This window comes from Lissotriton vulgaris, unplaced genomic scaffold (assembly GCF_964263255.1).
Source record: "Lissotriton vulgaris unplaced genomic scaffold, aLisVul1.2 SCAFFOLD_1028, whole genome shotgun sequence".
In the NCBI taxonomy this organism is placed as follows: domain Eukaryota; kingdom Metazoa; phylum Chordata; class Amphibia; order Caudata; family Salamandridae; genus Lissotriton; species Lissotriton vulgaris.
Window position 1 is genome coordinate 460,652 of NW_028245109.1, and position 21,720 is coordinate 482,371.

At 44.6% G+C, this 21,720-nt stretch overlaps 1 protein-coding gene across 1 annotated transcript in view; it reads left to right on the plus strand.

Annotated features, from left to right (window-relative positions):
• MSL3 (MSL complex subunit 3) overlaps positions 1-21,720 on the plus strand; it is a 223,829-nt gene that overhangs the window by 75,267 nt on the left and 126,842 nt on the right. Inside the window, exons 6-8 of the mRNA XM_086949003.1 lie at positions 10,402-10,524; positions 10,884-11,044; positions 11,296-11,454. Coding sequence (XP_086805129.1) covers positions 10,402-10,524; positions 10,884-11,044; positions 11,296-11,454 — 443 coding nt within the window. The remainder of the gene's footprint in view (positions 1-10,401; positions 10,525-10,883; positions 11,045-11,295; positions 11,455-21,720) is intronic.

The following is a 21,720-nucleotide window of genomic DNA, read 5'->3' on the forward strand; positions in this document are numbered from 1 at the left end:
CTATCAGGGGTAATGTACCCCCTATGCAGAGTATAAAAACGAATTAATTGGAAGCGCGCATTGCGGGAGACCTTGGTGACTTGGAGCTGTGTATTGTCCCAGTCCTTTTCTGCAATGGGGCTCTCAGTGTCCACCTCCCATTTATCTTTCAGCCTCTCCAGCGGGAATGACACACCACTACATAATCTGAGTTTCTAGATTTAGATAGACAGTTTTTTATTTTTTTTAAACAAACACAATCCCCCCACCTTTCTTTGGTGGTATGCTTTATCATGGGGGTGATCCTTCACCAATATCTTCATTGTGCAGGGCAAGCTCATCGAGTCTTTTATGCTCACTCTGTGTGAGAGTTTCTCTGACAAATATGAAGGGTCTCGACGTTATACTGGTAAAGTTGTATGGGTAGATGCACTGAAAATTACGTTTTTCTCTGTTTAACCTGTTCCATACAAGACTGAGAATAACTGCAGGTAATAACCGCTTCGACCCAGAGGTCGAGACACACTGTGCGAAGGGTGTTTGAACTGCATGGCCTAACTTTCGGTAATGCACCTTAGGAGTATCTCCTCTCCCTGAACGCAATAATCCTGCTGTGAACGGTGCTGCCCTAATTGTGAGCTTGCCATTGAATCAGACATGTGTGGATGCCTGCATCGTGTGATGAGGCCTACACACTGCACAAGGAATCTACGGGGCGGACACCTGCAGCTCCTTCGGAGGCTCACCATGAATTCGGGTTGCAGAGCCCATCGCTTAGCTCGCGGAGAGGCGGGGCGCTGAACCTACGGAAGCAGGCCTTGCGGAGGTAGCTGACTGAGTCCTGGTGAAGTCCTCGCTGAGCTACACTGATAGTACCAACGCTGGCGCACCGGGCAAGAAGCGAACACAATACTCCCGGTTCTGGATACTAGATAGACCCACTCATTTTGGAGGTAAGAGCTACCCTGGGAACCGGCGATGAAAGAGGTGTAGTGTTTGCTAGCCAGAACCCCGGAGGGCCCCCATTGATAGCCCGGTCCATATGGACCTGCCTAGAACGGTGAGCATCCTGATTGACAATTGCAGTGGTAACACCTCCAAACCACTGGTCCGCTGCTCACAAAGCCACTAACACTCCAGGCACTGTTGCTGTGACCTGGGCAACATGAGAAGAACTGAAACAAAACAAGCCAAATTGCCCTTTGAAGCCCGCAAATCGTCACAAAACCCTCTAGGAGATACAAATGCAAACATGTCACATGGCCAATAATCATTACGCCACCAGAAGAAGCTGATGTGAAGTCCTTATTGCTTACTTTTTTTTTTTTTTTTAAGCTTTTATTCGATATGCAAGATATCTTGAAAGCATACATACATATAAAAACAGCATTTCAAAACAGTACATAAGTATGTCAACATTTAAATGCTAAGACAATAAAAATAGGATATGACCCTAGATAAATTAGCTAAAATGTGAATTAAATTGAAATTGACAGTCTCTTGCAGCGAATCAACCATGAGCGTTTTAAAAATTTGGAAACACCGCAAACAATTGGAGGGGAGGTATTGCTTACTATGAAACAGAGCCTCACATCAATTGAATCCAAGATTGATTCCATGAGCATGTGAATGGACTATATCACGCAATGAGTCGAGAAGCATGAGGGACGCATCAGCGAGACAGAACACAGAATTTTCCATATAGAGGACGAGGCCACAACTAAAGGAGAGAAGCTGCATGATATGGAGCGTCTGTTAAAGGTCATCTCTGCCAAAAATGAAGATTTAGAGGCGCGCTCGCACAGAAACAGCATCTGTGTCATAGGAATCCCGGAATTTATGAACATAAAACATATGGAGGATTATATAGAAGCCATGTTGTTAGATCTGTTTGGGGCCACATCCTTCGCCAAGCAGCTGGTGGTGGAGAGGGCACACTGAGCGCTAACCACCAAACCTTCTCCAGGTGCTCCCCCTGGCCCATAATGGCTAGGCTTCTCAATTACCTGGACATGGTACTAAGATTGGCATGGGCAAAGGGCAATCTGAACTATGGGGGCAATTCCATTTACCCAGACTTTACTATAGCAGTCCAAGAGGCTTGCAAGAAGTTCCTCCTGGTGAAGCGGAGATTGCTGCCGGCCAACATCCCATCCGCCATGTTATATCTGGCAAAGCTACGCATAACCTTCAGCGAAAAGCACAATTTTTTCACTACACCGCAGCAGACCGAAGAATTCCTGAAGCGAATGGGCAGACGAGATACTCAAAATGGTGACACCAGCCGCAGGTCTAGTCCAACTTCTCCTCTGTCAGAGACAAGATAGTTGGTTGGCCTGCCGCCTTCTGGAACTCTACATTTCAGACAACCTACTGCTCCGTGCTGCATTGGCACTTAACAAATAGACTCAGGCATGAATATTATCAAATCTTTAATATTCCCTTTCTCTTTTTCCACTACTTTAAAGTATTTCCTCAATGAGACACCATTATGGAGGGACACAGAATCATATTGGATGATATTCACTTCAGTGAAGCCACTACTTTAAAGTATTTCCTCAATGAGAAACCCTTATAAAGGGCACATAGTCTTATTGGAAGATATTCACCTCAGTGAAGAAATGCACCATATACTATAAACAAAATACTCAGTGGCAGTAAAGACTGTGGACAGTCTCCACTAATTCTCTCAATCTCGGGTATCCTCGTTCTCACGAGAACTATAGAGAGCACCACCCAGCAGGAATTCCCCCTTAGAATGAAATTCTTGCTGTTTCTCATTAATGTTTTATTGCTCACCCTTCCCCTCTTCTCTACTTCTTCTCTTCACCCCCTTATTCTTATATAATTCCTACTCACTTCCAATGTTCCCCCTACTCTCCCCTACCACTACTCTAGCTGGTGTCCTCTGTGCAGGACAGTTTCCTGCTTTCAGGCATTTGAAATGACTGTTCTTGTGTTCAGCTTTTGTTGGGTTATATTATGGGGACATTTTTGCCAGCGAGTTCGGGCTGCTGTTGTGGAGGCCTGAGGGGGGGGGGATGGGGGTGGTTTGGGAAGGGGTTAAAGAAGTGAGAGGTTTGCCCATAACTGCATATGCTCTCACTAACACAACTCTTAGACTATCCCAGGAATACAGAATGACCACGGATGATAGACAACAACAAACTGCTACCAAGGAAATTGGCAATGTCCCCCGCCCCGAAGCTGTCCCTCTATTACCCTGCTAACTTGAATTATGCGTTGCCTTAGGGACCCTCAAAAGTGCAGGCACATATTTGGGTATCTGGATATGCATAACATACAAATAACTATGCTACAAGAGACGCACCTTGACCCTGGGATACAGATGCTTTGCCTCCTATTCAACTTATGCTCTAGGGAATGCCATGTTATTTAAATCTAATGTCTAATATCACCCATCTGGCCCTTTGCAGGATCCCCAGGGACGATACTGTGTCATGTTGGGACACTTAGCCACACACTCCGTCACACTTGTGAATTGCTACGGACCCTACATAGATGATCCTACCCTCTTTAGTAAACTATGGGGACTCATCCTAGATATTGGTTCTACACACCTAATATGGGGAGGAGACTTTAATACCACACTTGACCCAAGCATAGATCGCTCCCATCACACCCCAGCCCCTCAAGCTAGAGCAGGGAAGTGCCTGGTGGAAATTGTCGGCCCACCAGCTATTTGATGCACAGAGGGTGTTGCATCCTTTGTGTCGGGTAGGCACCTTTCATTCCAGCGTGCACTCCAGCTGGTCTCGTATTGACCATCTGGCTGACATTGTGGGGACATCCGACGGCAGCTTAAGCATTTAGAAACGGAAATTAAGGCCATTAAAACACACACAACAGATACATTGAAAGGTTACTAGCAGGCCAACCTTCAGACCCACCTTCATGAGCTGATAACGAAATACCAAGAAACAGCGAACAAAAAGACCTCTTCAGATCTAAATACCACTGCGCCTGCAGATACGGATAAGATGAGAGACTGAGGAGAGCCCTGGCTGAAACAGTACATATCCCCACGTTCTCCAACTATACACTAGCAGTTCAAAACACTGACGGTTCAGTATGCCAAGACACTAAAAGTATCCTTGGGGCCTTCTCTGAATTTTACTCTTCCCTTTACACGATGCGTAGGACGGAAGGTACAGACGTAGATAGTTACTTTGAAGATCTAGCGCTTGGGTGGCTGAGCGATGTGCAGAGAGAATTTCTCTCAGCGGATTTTGAGGCAGAGGAGATATGAGTGGCTATAATGCAACTAAGATCCGGTAGGGCCCCTGGTCCGGACTGCCTACCTGCCGAGTTCTATAAATGCTGTGCTGAAACGCTGGTCCCCATCTTAAAAGTAGTCTATGATGAGGCAAGAGACTCCGGAATCCTCCCCCTAACAATGCGTGAAGCATCGATCATCACCATTCTTAAGCGGGCAAAATAGCCCCAGAGTGTGAAGCTTACAGGCCATTGTCTTTAATTGATTGCAATGCAAAGACACTAGCAAAGGCATTGGCTAACAGTCTCCTAATGGAAAGATTGGTCCTACCGGAATAAGCGGGATTCATACAAGGACGCACCACCTCCCACAATTAGCGTACCATCTTTGCTCTGATTCAAGATATCGACCCTGACTTAGCTGAGGTGGCAGTTTTTTAGATGCCACCAAAGCATTCAGGCCGATAGAGTGGGACTTTTTGTTTACGGTGCTAAGGAGGAGGGGGTTTTCACGCAGCATATCTGTCCTGGATCGCCCTACACTATAGCAAACTGAGAGCCACTATATAGATCAACGGCATCAGATCTAGCTCTTTTCCCATTTCACGAAGCATCAGGCAAGGGTGCCCCCGTCACCCCTCCTGTTTGCTCTCGCAGTAGATCCTTTAGCGGCGGCACTTCGACAAAGGCATAGCGAATAAGCACTCAGATACCCAACCTAACACCTGCTGATTTTGCTATATGCTGATGATAGGACACTTTATTTTCGTGCCCTGCATTTCAGCCTGAATCCTATTCTTAGGGAGATCATTCGATTAGGTGCATTTTCAGGGATGAAGCAAACTCATTTAGGCCTAGATCTCTGTACTGGGGTGAATGTATGACATTGCTCTGCATTCTGAATGAATGAATGAAAGAATTCATTACTTGGAGGCATTCCAGCGCTGTGGCGCCATTTATGCTATGAGGAGATCAAGGAAAGAGAAAGCTTTCCAGTAGTTTTCTGAACTTGAGATAATCAGGTTCAGAGCGTATGTGGAGGGGAAGATTGATCCAAAGCCTGACTGCCTTATATGTAAACAGTCGTCCTCCACTCCGTGATCGTTTAATCTTGGGAACTAAGATTAAACCTTTGTTATCAGATCTAAGGGCTCTGTTGGGCCGATAGGGTTGGATCCAGGGACGAATCAGAAGCAAGTCCTTTCCAGAGTATGCCTTATGTGTAATGCACGGAGCCTTGATTTGAGTTATTTCCTGAACAGGGAGCCAATGCAAGGTGGCGAGGGCGGATTTTGCTGAGGAGCATCTGGGAATATTCAGCAGCATGCGGGGGGCTGCACAATTCTGTACCGTTTTAAGTCTTTTGATGGTGGCCTCAGGGGCTCCCAGGTACACAGCAGTAGCATAGTCCAGTCAAGATAGAATAAGAGCTTGGACTAGCAGCCATCTGGCGGCAAAGGGTAACAGGGGGAGTATCTTTCGGATCATTCTTAGAAGGCCATAGCAGCTGGCTGCCACTTTGCGTGATAGTTCCTTGAAATCAAGGTTACAGTAAAGCCAGACCCCTAGACTTTTAATTTGGTTTTTTGGGACAGGGGGAACCTAGGCAGCTAGAGGAGGTCTATGTTTAGAGAGGCAGACTTCCCCAAGAGCAAGAGTTCGGGCTTTGATCCATTGAGTTTTAAAAATGAATTGTTCATCCAATTAAAAACCTTCTCAAGGCAAGAGGCTAGGTCAGGACCATGTTGGTTGTGTTGCTTCATTGAGATAACTAACTGGGTATCATCAGCATATGTGATGATCTGTACACCAAATGGGCATACAGTTTCTGCCAGTGAGCTCATGTAAACATTGAACATAGTAGGGCTTAGAGAAGATCCCAGTGGGTCCACAAATGTCAGAGGTATTTGTTTCGAGGAGGATTCTTCTTCAAAGACTGTAAAGACCCTGTTTTGAAGGAAGGACTGTAGCCATTTTAATGCTAATCCAGTCACTCCAGTCTCCCTAAGTCTTTGGATCATCAGATGGTGATTTAACGTATAGAAGGCTGTGCTGAGGTCCAATAGAATTAGGGCTGCAGTCTCCGTTATCAAGGATATTCCTGGTTTCCTCTACTACGGCAAGAAGAGCAGTTTTGGTGCCCTGTTGAAATCTGAATCTGTCTGAGTGAGATGAAGATGATTATTGTTTTCCAGAAAGGCCGATAAAATTGAATTAGTGTGCTTCTACGCTAATTTACTTACTCCAGGAAGTAAGGAGATGGGTTGCTAGTTGGCCCAGTCTTCTGGATCCAAATTGGGTTTCTTTAAAAGGGCTTTGTTCTTTTTGCAATTGTCACCCCAAGTGTTACGGGTATGCCCAGACTTGGGTCCCGCGCTTTCCACGCCACTGGAGTCAAGCTATCCTGGCTGATGAGGGGTGAAACCCCAAAACTGGTCCTAGGATGCTTGTTTCCAGTCCAGGGAGGACCTGGCCTGGCAGTTCGGGCTGGACTGTTCCCATGAGGCATACAGTCAAGAATGATTTGCATATGGCTGGGTTCAAACTGGAGTGGCATGGTGAGCCAAAGAACAATGGATGTAGGCCCAGATCTCTGTATTGGGGTGAATGTATGACATTGTTCTGCATTTTGTCCATCAATTGTTCTTTTTGAATTTTCAGGGATTAAAATGAATTAGAGCAAATCACAGCTGATTCCTCTCACCCCACTTTTTGCCAGACTACTGATGGACATTGACTTAATATGCCCTGGGTCCCGGCCAATCAGTTTCCTGTGGTCTGTTTTCTTTCCCCAAAACTGTACCTTGTACCCCCAATTGGCACCTCTCTGGCCACATGCCAGTACCTTGTAAAAGTACCAATGGGACTGTGGCCAGGGAAGGCCTCTAAGGGCTGCAGCACCGATTGTGCTACCCTTAGAGGCAATGTACATGGCACATATCCCTTGCTGGGTGCACTATACCAGTGGTGAGGTGCATGTGCCCTGTACCCCTACAGTGTCTGAGCCAATACTTAGACTGTGTGAGTGCAGTAATGTCATTAAGAGTATATGGTGCTGGGAGTTTGTCATTACGAACTCCACAGCACCACAATGGCTTTATTGAAAACTGGGAAGTTTGGTATCAAACTTCTCAGCACATTAAATCCACACTGATGCTAGTGTGGGATTTAATGAAAGTGTACTCCGAGGGCATTTTAGAGAGGCCCCCCTGAAAAACAACCAGCCTCTGGTGGGTTCCCTGACTGATACACACCAGCCTGCCATCATGAGACATGTTTCTGGACCCCTAGGGTGGGAGCCTTCACTCCCCGAGCCCAGAAACAAAGCCTTTCCTGGGCAAGGTGTTCACACCTCCACCAGGCCAGGAAGAGCCATCTATGGCAGGGGTGCTTCAAAGGCCTTGCAGCCTTTGTAATGCAACCCTCTGCCTTTCCTGCTAACCGGAGCAGGCCCCCTTCCCGTCTCCCCTCCTTTTCGTCTGGAAGACAAGCAGGAACAATTAGCCAGCCCAGAAGGTGTGTCCACCTCTGCCAACCCCACAACTCAGACGGCCATAGGAGTGACTTACTGGCTCAGTAAGATCATAACAAGTAGGCGCCTCTAACTTGATTGGTGTTGTGCATCTGTGTGGATGAACTGTCTCTCATATGCTCAATTTGTTAGTGTTTGTGGCCTGTAACATGTATGTAAAACTAGGATATGGCCAACCATCTAAAGGAAACTACTAGTTCTTTTAAATCATTTGTGCAAAAATAGCTGTAAAAATATTATATTGCTTTACTGTGTTTGTAGCCGTTACCCTGTATTTATTTGTCCAGCTGGGCAGCCGGGTAGCTATGTCATCTGGTCAATACTGTGACTGATCACCCCTTCACCTTCATTGCCCTGAATAGTACTCTTGGCCGATAAATCCTTCTGAATAATCGTCTTGAGATCCTGTTACAAAACACTTACTAGGAAACAAGCTCACATACCTTGAGTTGATGTTGAGTTAATGTTAATCCACAATGGTGTAAATAGTACATGTAAGGCGCAATGGGCATATTAAGTGCAATAAGATTTTATAAAAGGTTCTAACTGTAGATCGGTGCTGCTAAAAATCAGTTTTGCCTAGCAGTTTTGAAAATATTACAAAGATTTTAATTGTATTTTAAACCGTTTTTTAAAAATATGATTCTTAGGTAATACGTGTTATATGATGATGTAAGAGTGTCATATTGTAAGTTTTAATTAACTGAACAATTTCCTATCTACTACTACAATGGTAAAAACAAAATCCTTTAGAATCAACATTATAAAAGCTATGTAACCTTTTCTTAGTAGGCCTGTGGCGAACTGCATGATTTTCTCATAGTCTAAAACGAGAAAAAAAAACCTTGTTTATATTTGCTTGCCTAATGCATCTTCAGTGCCATCTCATATCTAGAATCCACAAATTATTCCTGCTTTGATTATGTACTGAAAGTTATTGTCACTTACTATAGAAACATCCTTGGGTTGTTCATTTCTTAAGGAATACTGCTCCACTCTGTGTCTAATAAAGTTGAAGACCTTTGCTAATTCTACTTAGGCAAAATGTGCTTTTCCAACTTCTCCTAGTTCCCAATGTAATGAAAGATAAAAACATGCCTAATATGTTTGAAATGGATGTACTAGTAAGTTGAATCCCCAGACTGCTTAACCACTGAAGGTTGTTGTCTTGCTCCAACTTTTAGCTCATGAACCCATACCATAGTTTTCTAGCCAGTTTTCTGCATTTACCACTGCTCCAAATGTGAAGAAGTTAGTGTACGTATATAGGAAAGTGCCCCTTTTTGCATGGTTACCCCATAGGTTTTGCTAGATACATTATGCCAACTTGACTGAGGGTTTCCTGGGTCCCTGTCAATCAGATTCCCAGGGCATGTGTTCGTTCCCAAAACTGTACCTTTGTTTCCTCAATTAGCACACCTCTGGGCAACATGTAAGCATGTATGCCACCCTCAGAGACCCCTCTCCTGAACACCCACACACAGGCTGCGTGTTTTGGTTCAGGCTAAACTGAAGAGTCGAAATGGCACCCATCCATAGATGCCATGTCCACCAACTCTGCCTGTTGCAAGGGTAAGTCACTCCTTTAGCAGACCGTACAGCCCTAAAGGCAGGGTGTACCTTTCCACCGGTGAGGGCATAGTTGCATGAGCAATATGCCCTTACAGTGTCTGTGCCATTCACAGACATTGTAAGTGCAGTGAAGTAATTTTGAGTATAGGGGCTGGAAGTTTGTCATTACAAACTCTTCATCTCCATGAATGGCTCCACTGAAAACTGGGAAGTTTTGTACCAAACTCCTGAGCACATTAAACCCACACGGATGCCAGTGTGGGATTTAATGAAAAATGCACTCAGAGGGCATCTTGGAGATATCTCCTGAAAAACTACCAGCCCTGTTGTGGGTCCTGATTGGCTACCAGCCACCTGCCACCCCTAGACAGGTTTCCTTGACCCCTGTGTAGAGAGCCTCTGCTCTCCGTGTCCTGAAACAAAGCTCATCTGGGGCAGAGGTGTCCTGTCTCCTCCCCCAGGATGGGCAGGATCCATGAAGGGGTCGCTTTAAAGGCTTGCTGCGTTTGTTAGCTACCCCCAACCGCTGCTGCTATCAGCAGCTGGCTCCCACTGTTTCTGACCCCACTTTGACGACAGAATCTGCGGGAAAACCTAGTGAGAAAGGGAGATGTATCCCCATTTGCCAAACCCACCCGCAGGTGGGGGAGAAAAAATGAAGCACACATCTCAGTTCCCTCCATCTTGAAGATGACGGGACTACACCTGTCAGGACGAGGTGCCACTGGAGGGTGGCGTAAAAGGGGGTGTTAGATAAGATCTTGTGTTTGATGCTTGAACTGTCTTGATTCAGTCAAGAGTAAATGAGTTCAGCTTGACAGTATGTGGCCCATTTGTGTGCTTTTTTAACTTTTTATATATTTCTTTGTAGAAGGATGTCCAGTAGGTAATTTGCATACCTGTATTATCTATGTATGTAGGGGTATTTATGTTACTCAAACATAGCTGGGATGCACTAGTGTACTAATCCACCACATCGATGGGCTCGCACATCCTTGAATCTAGAAACTATATCCTTTAAAATGTATACTTCTCGATACTTTATTCTCTCTCTAATTTAACTGTCACAACATTTACTTTAGAAAGAGGAACAAGATATTCACTCAAAAAGAGAAATGGAAGAAAGAATAATAAGCATTGAAATTCCAGAGGTTTTAAAGAAGAAGCTTGAGGAAGACTGCTACTACATCAACAAAAGAAAAAGGGTATGAAAAGGCACTTTTCAGTCCTTCACCTTCTTATAAATTGCATTTTTACTACCTAATAAGTTCAGCTTTATTTTCTAATTACAATTATTCTAAGTAACTGATGATAGTCTGCCTTTCTCTTTCGATTAAGTATTATTATCCACAACTTTTAACGTCTTGCAAATCTTCATTAAATTCTTATCTGTCTTTGTCACTTCTTACATAGCTCCCAGAAGTTATGCTTTTAACATTGCTGCTGATCAGTATAAAGGCCATAGACATGTATTTTGAGTAGAATGTCTGAAGTGTTAACATTCTTAAATTACTCCCTTTGTCTTTGTATCATTTTTAAACGTTTCCTTGGTTTATCATTTTAGCTGGTGAAGTTGCCTTGTCAAACCAATATTATCACAATTTTAGAGTCGTATGTGAAACATTTTGCAATTAATGCAGCATTTTCAGCAAATGAGCGATTTCGAAACCATCAAACGACTTCCAACGTTAATATGAATTTGCACTACATCCCACCAGAAAAGAAGTAAGTGGCCTTTGATGTACTGTTCATTAATTGATCACAGTATCATTGTCTCTCAATTTTTATGTTTTTGAGGCGAGTGCCTCTTGTCTACAAACCAACAAACTTTGATTATTGATAGTGATAGAATATCTAGGTGGGTTGTCTAAATGGCTGTTTGCTATCTAAATTTAGGTACTAAGAAATAAACAAATGCATTTTTTATGTTAAGCTGATGTAATGCTTAATGGATGCGTATCCTGTCATTTTTCCAGTGTCGAACTGTGTAAAGAAATGGTGGATGGGCTAAGGATCACTTTCGACTTTACGCTGCCATTAATTTTGCTATACCCGTATGAACAAGCTCAATTTAAGAAAGTGACGTCATCTAAGTTTTTTCTACCTATAAAAGAAATTCCAGTTGTAGCAAACAGGTAAGATTACGCCTTCTCCTTTGTTTTTGTATCCTTACCTATGTCTGTGGTTCCTGCACCTACTCGCAATCCTAGCCGAATGCCATCTTCCTTCATTTTGTCTTCTTCTTTCTCGAAAAAAATAAAAACACAGAAGCTCAAACACTAGCAAATCTAGTTATTGGAACTCTTTCTTCTTCAGCTCTCCCTGCGTTGATTCTAATTCATGTCAATGTGCAGTTTGATCTAGCTTCTACATGAGTCACTCTGGTTGTAGTAACTTGTCCCTCACAACTTTTTTATTTTCTTGGGGTACTTCACCTGTCCAATGCATTTCTTGAATTAACTCTTATCTTTATTAGTTTGTTGTGACTTCATTCCCATTCTGTTAGGGTTGATCATTCAGTAGGCCATGGATTGGAGTGTGTGTTTTTACAGGCTTGTAGACAGTTCATAGGTCCATTCCCTTTAAAATATTTTTTGTTGCATCTGTGGAGCTGTAAATACACATGCTCTGCATACTCCTGTGTTCTAGTGTTGGGTGCAGATGTTTGCAAGTTTTTTTCATTGACGTTATTTTAAAATTTCAAGACCTGTTGTGACTCCGCCCTAATCGATAATGGACTAGGACAAATACACAACTTCAGATTATTTTTTTCTGCCATTATCTTTGGGTATTTGAGTGCCAGCTCAAGGACTCTTTCCTGGGAACTTCAGTGCAAACCATTGGGAATTAGACCTGAGGGACAAGAACACTTTAGCAACCATCAGTGAGAGCCGTAGACAAGTCTGTTCCAGAAACCAGCCACTTCAAGGCACCATGGCTAAGAATATGACTTGCTGGACCACAACCAGGGATGCTCAGCGTCGGTCACACTGAGAAGTCTTGACAATAAGGTACTATTCGGAGAATGACTATTGTGAGGGGTGTAAAGGATAGAGCATGCTTTCTGTTCTGCCTTATTTGCAAAACCAAATCCTGTTGGTCAGACCGATGCAGAGTCTGCAGTCTGTACTGGTCCCATCAGCACAACAAGATGTCTTGCTCCTTCTGCAAGGCCATTTGTGCAGAAAGACTATTTAATACTAAAGGTCTGGCCCTGGGCACCCCATAAGATGTAGTGCATTTTCAGCTGCGATGATATCTTCGAGAACGAGGGAGAGGGAGCATCGGCCATCAAGTCTTCCATAGGTGCATGGATATAAGAGCCTGGCATTGCTGTCTTCCTAGACATCGGGGTCTGAGCAAGAGGAAGAAGAGTATGTGGCTGTTCACAGAAGCCCACTGGGCTAAGACAAAGACCACACCTAGCATCTCTATCCCTCCTCTTCAGCCCTCCCCACATGCTTGAGGGACAACCTGGGATGGCTCAGCCTTGAAACCATCAGCCAAGTTGAAGCAGAGAAGCCCTGGCTAGTGAGTGTGGAGTTGAGTCCCAAGCTAAACCTCGGTATGCACCGAGCTTCAAGTCCAGTTGTGGCTGCTGAGCCCACTCAATCCTGAGAGTCTGTCTCGACTCAGAACAAACCCTTGGTGAAGGATGCTGGGCTGTGCCAAGCGTCATCACACCTCGAGCCTGAGGCAGCAGCAAACTTGCTTCTCATCCGAAGTACACTCTGAGACCGCCAACCAGGCCTGTTCCTAAGCAACCCTCTACTCAATTCAGCCTTGAGCGAGATGCCGATCATGCTGCAGCTCCCGGATGTTTATAACAATAATCCGGTATTTGTAAAGCGTAAACTAATCACCCCTAAGGGTCTCAAGGTGCTGTGGGACATAAGGGAGATTAAGTGAGCTATTGCCCAGAGCCACATTATGCTGACCTGCCGCCTGTGCCGGGTATTGAACCGCTAGTCTCGTGCTCCGTAGTCAGACGCTTTGGTGGCTGCACCACACCTTTCCCTCTGTGACACTAAACAAAAGATGATTTTTATTCACGTGGAAAAACTGAAATTGCCCCTTTTAGAGGAGATCCCACAGACCCACCTTTCCTAATCACTAGTTTTGCAGCATGAATCTTTCTGGATTCACTATGCTGTGCATTATTCCGCGGCCTTGTGGTTGGGTCCAGAATCGTAGTCTTTTCTTTGTTGTTTTTTTTTTTTCGTAGCCCAGGTGGCCGTCGACGTCCAACCTTTTGGTGTATTTCCGGTGACATTGGCGCGCTTCCTGCGGAAGCACCCACTCTTGGGCGCCATCTTTAGATTATTTTTTCCGCGGTTGGGTCTGGTCATTCCCGAGAGGGCTCCAGACATTTTTGGAGAAAAAAGAAGAAAACACGCAGTTTTTGAACGAAAAACATTGGAGAAGACTTCAGGAGACTACATCATCGAGAAGATCGACGAAAGAGGGAAGCAAGTTCAAGAACTTCGATTTTCCATCGAGGAATGCGAGTGCAGGGGGCCCCCTGAACGCATGAGATGTACAAGACTCCTTTCAAGTTCTGCGCAAATTGCCACCATAAGTACGCACAGAAGGACCAGCACCCGCTTTGCAACCTCTCCCTACCGGTAGACCACGAGAGCAGCGCATGCTCTGCCTTTATGCCGAAAACTCTTCGAGTTCGAGCGAGACAGAGAGTAGCCAACGCCACGATGCAGGGCAAGGGCCTGCCTCCATCCCTTCGAGACCTGGGCCTATCTTCAGACGAAGAAGACAAAAACGCCGCCGAAGACAACGGCTACACGGTCGTAGAGACCGATATTACGAAGACTCCAAAGAAGGTAGGAGACTCTACGGTCCCTAAAGCCCCGAGAGACCAAGAGTCTCGAAAGATCGAGGGAAAATCCTCGAACGCGCCGGCGCCGAAAGCTTCTGCCCCCGCACCTAAACCCAGGCCCAGCAGATCCTCTGAGAAGGAGTCCCCGGCGCCGAGAGCTGAAGAACAGCTAAAGCCGTCGAAAAGCGTCTCCGAAAAGGAACGTCCGCCGAGGGAGAAGGACCCAAAAAAGGCCCCAGCGCGCCGACACCGAAGATAAGCTCGGCGCCGAAACCTTTTACGTCGAAAATAGGTTCGGCGCCGAATGTACCGCCGAAGAGACCGGCTGACCCATTGGACGCAGATCTGGCTGCCGAAATAGAGAAGAAGAGGAGGCGTCTCGAAGCCGAAATGGAAAACATCCTGCAACAAAAAAAAGTTCGACGCCAGGATGAAAGACTACATAATCCCGACAAAGCCCAAGCCACAGGTGCATGAGGTGGTCGAGGAGGAAGAGGATGAAGTCGAGGAACAGTCGGAGCATGTCGAACCATTCTACGAACCGGACGAAGACGAGGCCTTCGACTACTATGAGGAGGACGACGACCGCAAGACGCTCCTGGGTTCGGCGACCTCGGAAAGTCAGGAGATCGACTGGCAAGATGTCGACACAGAGAGTCCTGAAGAAAGCGTCAACACCTTTCCTTCGAGGCCTTCGCCGCCAGATGACATTGGGGTGTACAACACAGTCATCAGGAATGCAGCGGCTGTCTTCAAGGTGAAACTCGACGAAGAGCTGCAGAAGGCTGACTTCCTCCTCGAGACATTGCTCCCCACATAGACCAAGAGCCAGTACCTGCCAATGCTGAAAAGTATCATGGCACAAGGGAAAGAAGCCTTCAAGGAGCCGGCTACATGCAAGGCAGTCACCCCAAGGACTAAAAAGAAGTATAAACATTCATCCAAGGACCCAGCCTATATCCAGGGCACGGTCTCAGCTGACTCAATCATTGCTGCCACAGCAAGGAAGAGGGCTAATGTGCCTACTACCTCAGGGCCACCTCCAGACAAGGAGAGCAAGAGGATGGACTTGGTAGGGAGAATAATTGAAAGGAATTCTGCGATGCACTGGCGAATGGCCAATTCCAACGCACTACTAAACAGGCATCAGTACCAAATCATGGAGGAACTGGGCAAGTTGATAAAGAATATGCCTCAGGAATTCAGAGACAGAGCTGAAAACCTAGTCAAAGAGGGGAAGAATGTGGCAAACTCTTGCATCAAGACAGCTCTGGACGGAGCTGACACCTCCAGTAGGCTCAAGATGATGGGCATCACATAAAGAAGACAAGCCTGGCTCAGGGTGTCAGGCTTCAAGCCAGAAGTACAACACAGCATCCTGAACACCCCGTTCAACGGACAGACCTTGTTCGGGGCCCCAGTAGACGAAAAGCTCAGCCAACTAAAGAAAGACAATGAGAAAGTAAGGTCCATGCGGGTATTGCAGTTCAGAGGGTCGAAAAGGGGCACTCCCATCACGAAGGCCCAACGGCAGGGGTGGTAACCAGCCAAGAACATCGCACCAGGCGTTCCAACAATCGCACCAGGCGGAGAACCAAACACAGCAAGTCCAAAAAAAGCAGTCCTGGCAATACCAGCAGAGGGGCCAGTCCTTTCGCGGGAGAGGCAAAGGACGTGGCCAGAAAAGGGGGGGAGGTCAGCAACCCCCCGCCAAGTGACTTGGTCGGGCAACGTGTGCCCACCCAAATAAGAACTCCCACGGTGAGGCACAAGGACAACATGCAGGGGTCAAGCGCACTAAGTACCTGCGTGCATGTGAGACCAGTGGGAGGAAGACTAAAACATTACTTCCAGGAGTGGAAGGCAATAACTTCAGACAAATGGGTTCTAAACATCATGCAGTTCGGATACTGCATAGAACCGGAAAAGACACCTACAAGCAGAAAGCCAAAGAGAAGGCAACTAGCAAGGAAAGAGCTGCAGTTACTCCAAAAGGAAGCGAGAGAGCTCCTGCAAAAACTGTAGTGTAGTTCCTATTTTCCCAATAGGCTCTGCGCATTGGAATAACATAAACAGCAGTGTAGACGTAGGTCTGAGGTCATCTAGGTCTCTACTGACTATGTTAAACTTAATTTAGGTTTGCGCCAGCTAGCTCAGGGGTCACTAGAAACTTTCTTGAATGAATAGGGAGGGGTGAACTTCCCTGATTCAGACAAGAAGGGATTCAGTTTCTGACAACCGCATAAACAACTTTACTCCCTCAGAATAAGAGTGTATCTCTAGAGTCGTGTGAAAACAATAGGCAGCTATTTCAGTCAATAGGCTCAGTCAACCGTGCATACTTAGTTTCACCAGAGTGCAGACAAATAGAGAGACGGGCGTTTTCAATAAAAAGGTGTTATTTATTGAGCAGTCTTCTTTCTCATGCAAGAGAAGTGAATTGCCACAATTGCAATACTTATCATAAAGTAAAGTGCGTACAGTAGTTCAGTTCAGTTCAAAAGCTTTATTCGAAATGTTAAAAACAATTCATAAAAGCATACATACAATCAACAAAGCAGAAAAACTAATTCTTGATACAAAAACAGTATTAAAAATCCATGTATACGATAAAATTGGAACGACATGTGGGAATTAGGTATTCAATAATAAATAGAGCATAACCTCGGACAGAACCGTTATATCATCAATATAACGTTACTTATTCTAGCGTAATGTCCCGTCTGAATTTCAATATTGCTCTTAAATACATCATTACAGTATTAATTGTATAGTAATCTTCCAAGGATCGCAATTTATTATAGGCTTCTCTCGATTTTCTTATGCCCCACTTTAACAAAAGGGGCCGTAATATTTGTCGCCTTGGAAGTGCGTATAAAGTGCAATATAAAGTGCAGTGAATATTAGATTGAACTGACAACTTATCACAGGGGCAAATTAGTTTATCTTTGGACCAGTCGTTACACCTTGGAAGAGTAATAAGTCTGAAAAATGTTTCGAATCGGAAAGATGTTAATATTCTACGATAAAAAAAGGGTTGGTCAACAGTAAGGTACAACTGGATGTTTCTATGTAGTGTCACTTCATCGTGATTTCTGACTGACATCTTGACCCTTTGGGTTTTCCGTCTGTTTGATTCACAGTGTTCAGTCAGTATTTTCTTTAGCGCGGATCTGGAGATAGAGTCCATGGTGGCTGGGTTAGAGAAATATTCTGGACAACCGATCTCAAAGCACAGACTCTTAACATAATTAAGCCACATGATGTTTTTTACCCCGCAGCACTGCAGGCAGTCCTCTGCTACCGCTCTGTTGAGATTTGTGGCAGGGTTGGTCCAGATGTTATGCCACAATAAAATTGGTGCCATCTTAATGGTATCAGAGATATGTTGTATGGCCAATTCTGCATGCAGGACATATATTGATGTGCTGGGCGGCACTGCCAAGACATACCTTAAGAATTTGTTCTCTATTCGTTGGATGATTTCCACAGACTGTATCCCCCATAACCCAGCCCCATAGGTGCCAATGGAAAGACATTTAGATTTATAAATTTGTAAAAGTTCCCTTGGTTGCCTTGATCCAATCTTCTTCGCAAAGTTGAGGAGAGCTCCCGTTGCTTTGGTGAATGCCAACGCTCTTGCTTTCACTGCTGGTTTCCAATTACCTTGTCTGTCCATATGAACCCCAAGGTAACAGAAAATGTCTGCTAATTCAACACACTTATTGTCCAAATTTATATTACATGGAGCTCTGATTTTCCTTGGGCCACAGGACATGGTGAAAGTCTTGGACACATTTATAGATAAACCCCTCTTATTCATGTACTCAGAGAATGTATTTACTGCGTTTTGTAGGACTCTCTTAGTCTGTGACAAGATAGCCGCATCGTCGGCGTAGAGGAGTATGGGTATGGGTTTTCCTTTAATCACTGGATAGTGATTATACTTTTCTGTTAGCAAGGTTCCCACATCATTTATGTACAGATTAAAAAGCAGGGGTGCAAGAATGCACCCCTGCCTTACTCCTCTACGAATAGGGAAGAAATCAGAACATTCGCCTCCCTTGCCGAACCTCACCCGTGCACCAGCCCCCGAGTAGAGTTCTTTGATAAAGATTATGATCCTGCTATCTAGACTGATATCTTCTAAGATCTGCCACAGGGTGTCATGCCTCACACAATCGAAAGCAGAACTGAGATCTACATATGTTATGTACAAATTAACCTTTTTGGCATGAACATATTTTGACATAATAAGGGCAAGATTTAAACCTTGTTCAATTGTTCCCTTTCCTCTAGTAAAGCCGTACTGCATTGTAAATAGGATATCTTTTTCTTCGAGCCACTCCTGCATCCTGGTAAGGATGATTCTGCCTGCTGTTTTCATTAGGCCATCTAAGAGCGAGATGGGCCTGTAGCAGGCAGGATCATTTCTATCCCCTTTTTTGTGTATAGGGACCAGGATAGCCTCTTGCCAGGTTTTAATGAATCCGACTTTATTAGAGGAATTGAGGACGTTTGTTAAAATTGGGGCCCAAAGGTCAGGGAGATTTTTAAAAACATCTAATGGGACCTTGTCTGGTCCTGGCGCTTTTGCCGCTGGACTTTCTTTAAAAGCTCTTTGAACTTCTTCTAGGGTAAAGGAAATATCTATTGGATAGCTAAAACCCTCTATTACATTTGTAGATCTTGTAGTCGTGTGATCCTCACCAGTAGGGACTGAACAGCTATAAAGTTTCTGGAAGTGTTGGACCCATTCCTGTGCAGAGATTGCGTTGTCTATTGAGGGGCCCGCTCGCTCCTGGTAGAATGGAGCGCTCACGGCCTTCCAAAAGGCAACGTTGTCCCTTTTGTTACATGCTTCATGCAGGTTAGCCCACGCTTTTAATTTCAGTTCTTTTTTCCTAAAGCTTAAGGCAAGGCGATAGTTCCGTCTCGCAGTTCTGATCTCTACTCTCGTAGATGAGCTACAGTGCAGGATATTTTTTAATGCAGTAAGGGCACTTCTGCATTTCTTATCAAACCACCCGAAAGGACCTTTTTGTTTGTTGGATTGGGTTCTTACAAGGATATCCTTAATTTTACCTGAGATGTTACCAAAGGATCTAAGGACAGTTAGTGGGTCCTCATCTAGGGATAAACAGATATTAAAATCTTCCAGGGAGGAGCTTATCAGGTTTTTATTAAATGTTTCTGGGATTACCTTTTCCCATTTGATTGTAAACCCATTTTTTTGACCTAAAATCGGGGTAACGTCATAACAGCTGCCAAGAGGATGAAGTTGGTTGCTAAGTTTGAAATTATAAATAGAAAGGATAGGAAAATGGTCGCTCATAGGTGAATCGAGAGTACGCCAATCAATTACCTGAGCTGAATACCGTGCTGAAAATAGGGCAAAATCGATTATTGAGTTGGCTCCTCTTCCATTAAAGGTAGGTGTGAACGGTTTAGGTGGAGTACAGAGCTCATTTGTAAAAGCCAAGGAGTAGTGCCCCATGATCCTATTCATCTGATCTCCAAATTTTGTATGACAGAAGTGATGATAAATCATCGCCTCTTCGTCGCCCTCCCAACCGCACACCCCCTTTGTGCTCAAGGGACATAAGGAGCAGTTAAAGTCCCCCACCCATATAATTGTCATATCCTCTTTTGATGACTCTTCAATACCATTAAGGGTGGAATCCAATTTCTTAAGCACGTTTTCCGCTTCCAGAGGTGGGATATTATTGTAAAAATGTATGATTATTAGATTTTTCTGAGAACCCCATATGGAAAGAAGTATTTGAAAATAGTTATCGTCCAAAAGTGTTTTTTGAATCACTGGGCCCGAGGTTATAGATGTATATATAGTTAGACCTCCCTTTGGCCTACCTCTCCTGCTGGCTATAGCTGGGGTAAAGAAAGGTTTATAGCCCAGAATATGGAATGCCTCGGTAGCCCATGTTTCTTGAATCGCGATCACAGGATGAACTGTTGTGATCGCCTGCCATTGTATGTCATCAATCTTTCCTGCTAAACCTGCCACGTTCCATGAGACTACAGCCATCTGGCTTTCTGTGCATTCCAAATGGGACGGGATATTTTGAGAGGTTTGGGGTGGGTCTATACCCCTATCCTGGGTGCCCGGTTCAGGGATTAAGTTTGCCACCAATAATAATGATGATTGACTTGATGTTTGGGGATCTACAATGAGTGATTGTAATTGCGGACTAGATATGGGGGAGGAAGATCCCTGGGTGCATCAGTCTAAGAGATCTGCTCCCATCAATGCCTGATATCTATTTGATAGGGATAATGAATAGTAGTAATCCTCATGTTGAGGTCTCTGGTGCCTCTGATAGCTCCACTGAGTAGATTCCTGCTGAGGCCTAATGGCTACCAAAGACCTAGGGTAAAAGTATGTTAATTCCTGAAGTTGGATGCCCAGGTTATCTCTCTCCTGATACCACTCTCTTAGATATTTCATCACTCTGTAGTCTCTAAAATTGATGATTATGACATCCCCACTGATGTCTTTTGGTCTAAGACCCAGCCATTTGGCCCTTCTGACATGGAGAATATCCCCGTTTATATTTGGTGGCAAAGGACGATTTTTTTTAAGCCAGTATATTATTTTATTTTTGAGGCTCCCATAGTCCTCGAACTGATTCGGTAGAAGCTCAGGGACCCCGGTCAGGATGGCCACAAATGGGGCCGATTCCGGTGGAAGAGTAATTTGTATCTCTCGTTTTGGTCTAGTTCCTTTGTGTGTTTGAGGTGACCCAGTGTTTGTAGATTCTGCCGCATTGGAGTTATTTCTAGGGACTGGAGCGTCTGTAGGATTTTTATTAAGATTTTTTGTTGCGGGGTCTGCTCTTTTGGTTTTTCCCCCTATATTATTCGAACCTTCGGATGATTTAATTAAGTTACTGTTGTTGGTTTGAAGCTGACCTGATTGCAATTGGGTCGACCTAGGTTTTTGAATTAAGGAGTTGGAGTTTTGTTGATTTGTCCCTGGTTTGTCTACAGGTCTAGCAGATTTCTCGGTGGGGGCTAAAGTCGTATTGGGTTTCCTAACTCCTGTGGTCTTGTCTCTCTGATTCACAAGTTGTCTGGTCAGTTCCACATTAGTTTGTGTGGTGACTTCTAATTCACCCAATTTTTCTGTGATAATTTTTAAGCGATGAACTAGGGGTAAAATTAAGGAAGTGACCAAGTGTTCTAACTTCTCTACCAGCTCTTTAATTGAGGCGGTTTGTGTTGATGGATCGTTAATGATATTTATTTTATTGGTGTTGGGCTTTTCTACTACATTCTTATTGGGTTTACTTGTAGGGACCATTTTCTTACTAGCTTTGGCCCTTCTACCTTGATGTGTTTCTATGTCCCTTTTCCTCTTTCTGGAGTTGGGAGGGTTCTTGGTAGTTACAGCTGTAGTAGTGGAATTGTTTTTCTGCTTTTGCAATGATAGATTTTGGGGGCCGCGCTCCTGAGATTGAGTCTCACTCCCTACTAAGTCTATAATGGGGGAAGGTGAAGTGGTTTGATCACGTAACTGGAGGGGGATGCTGATGTCCCCCAATATTGC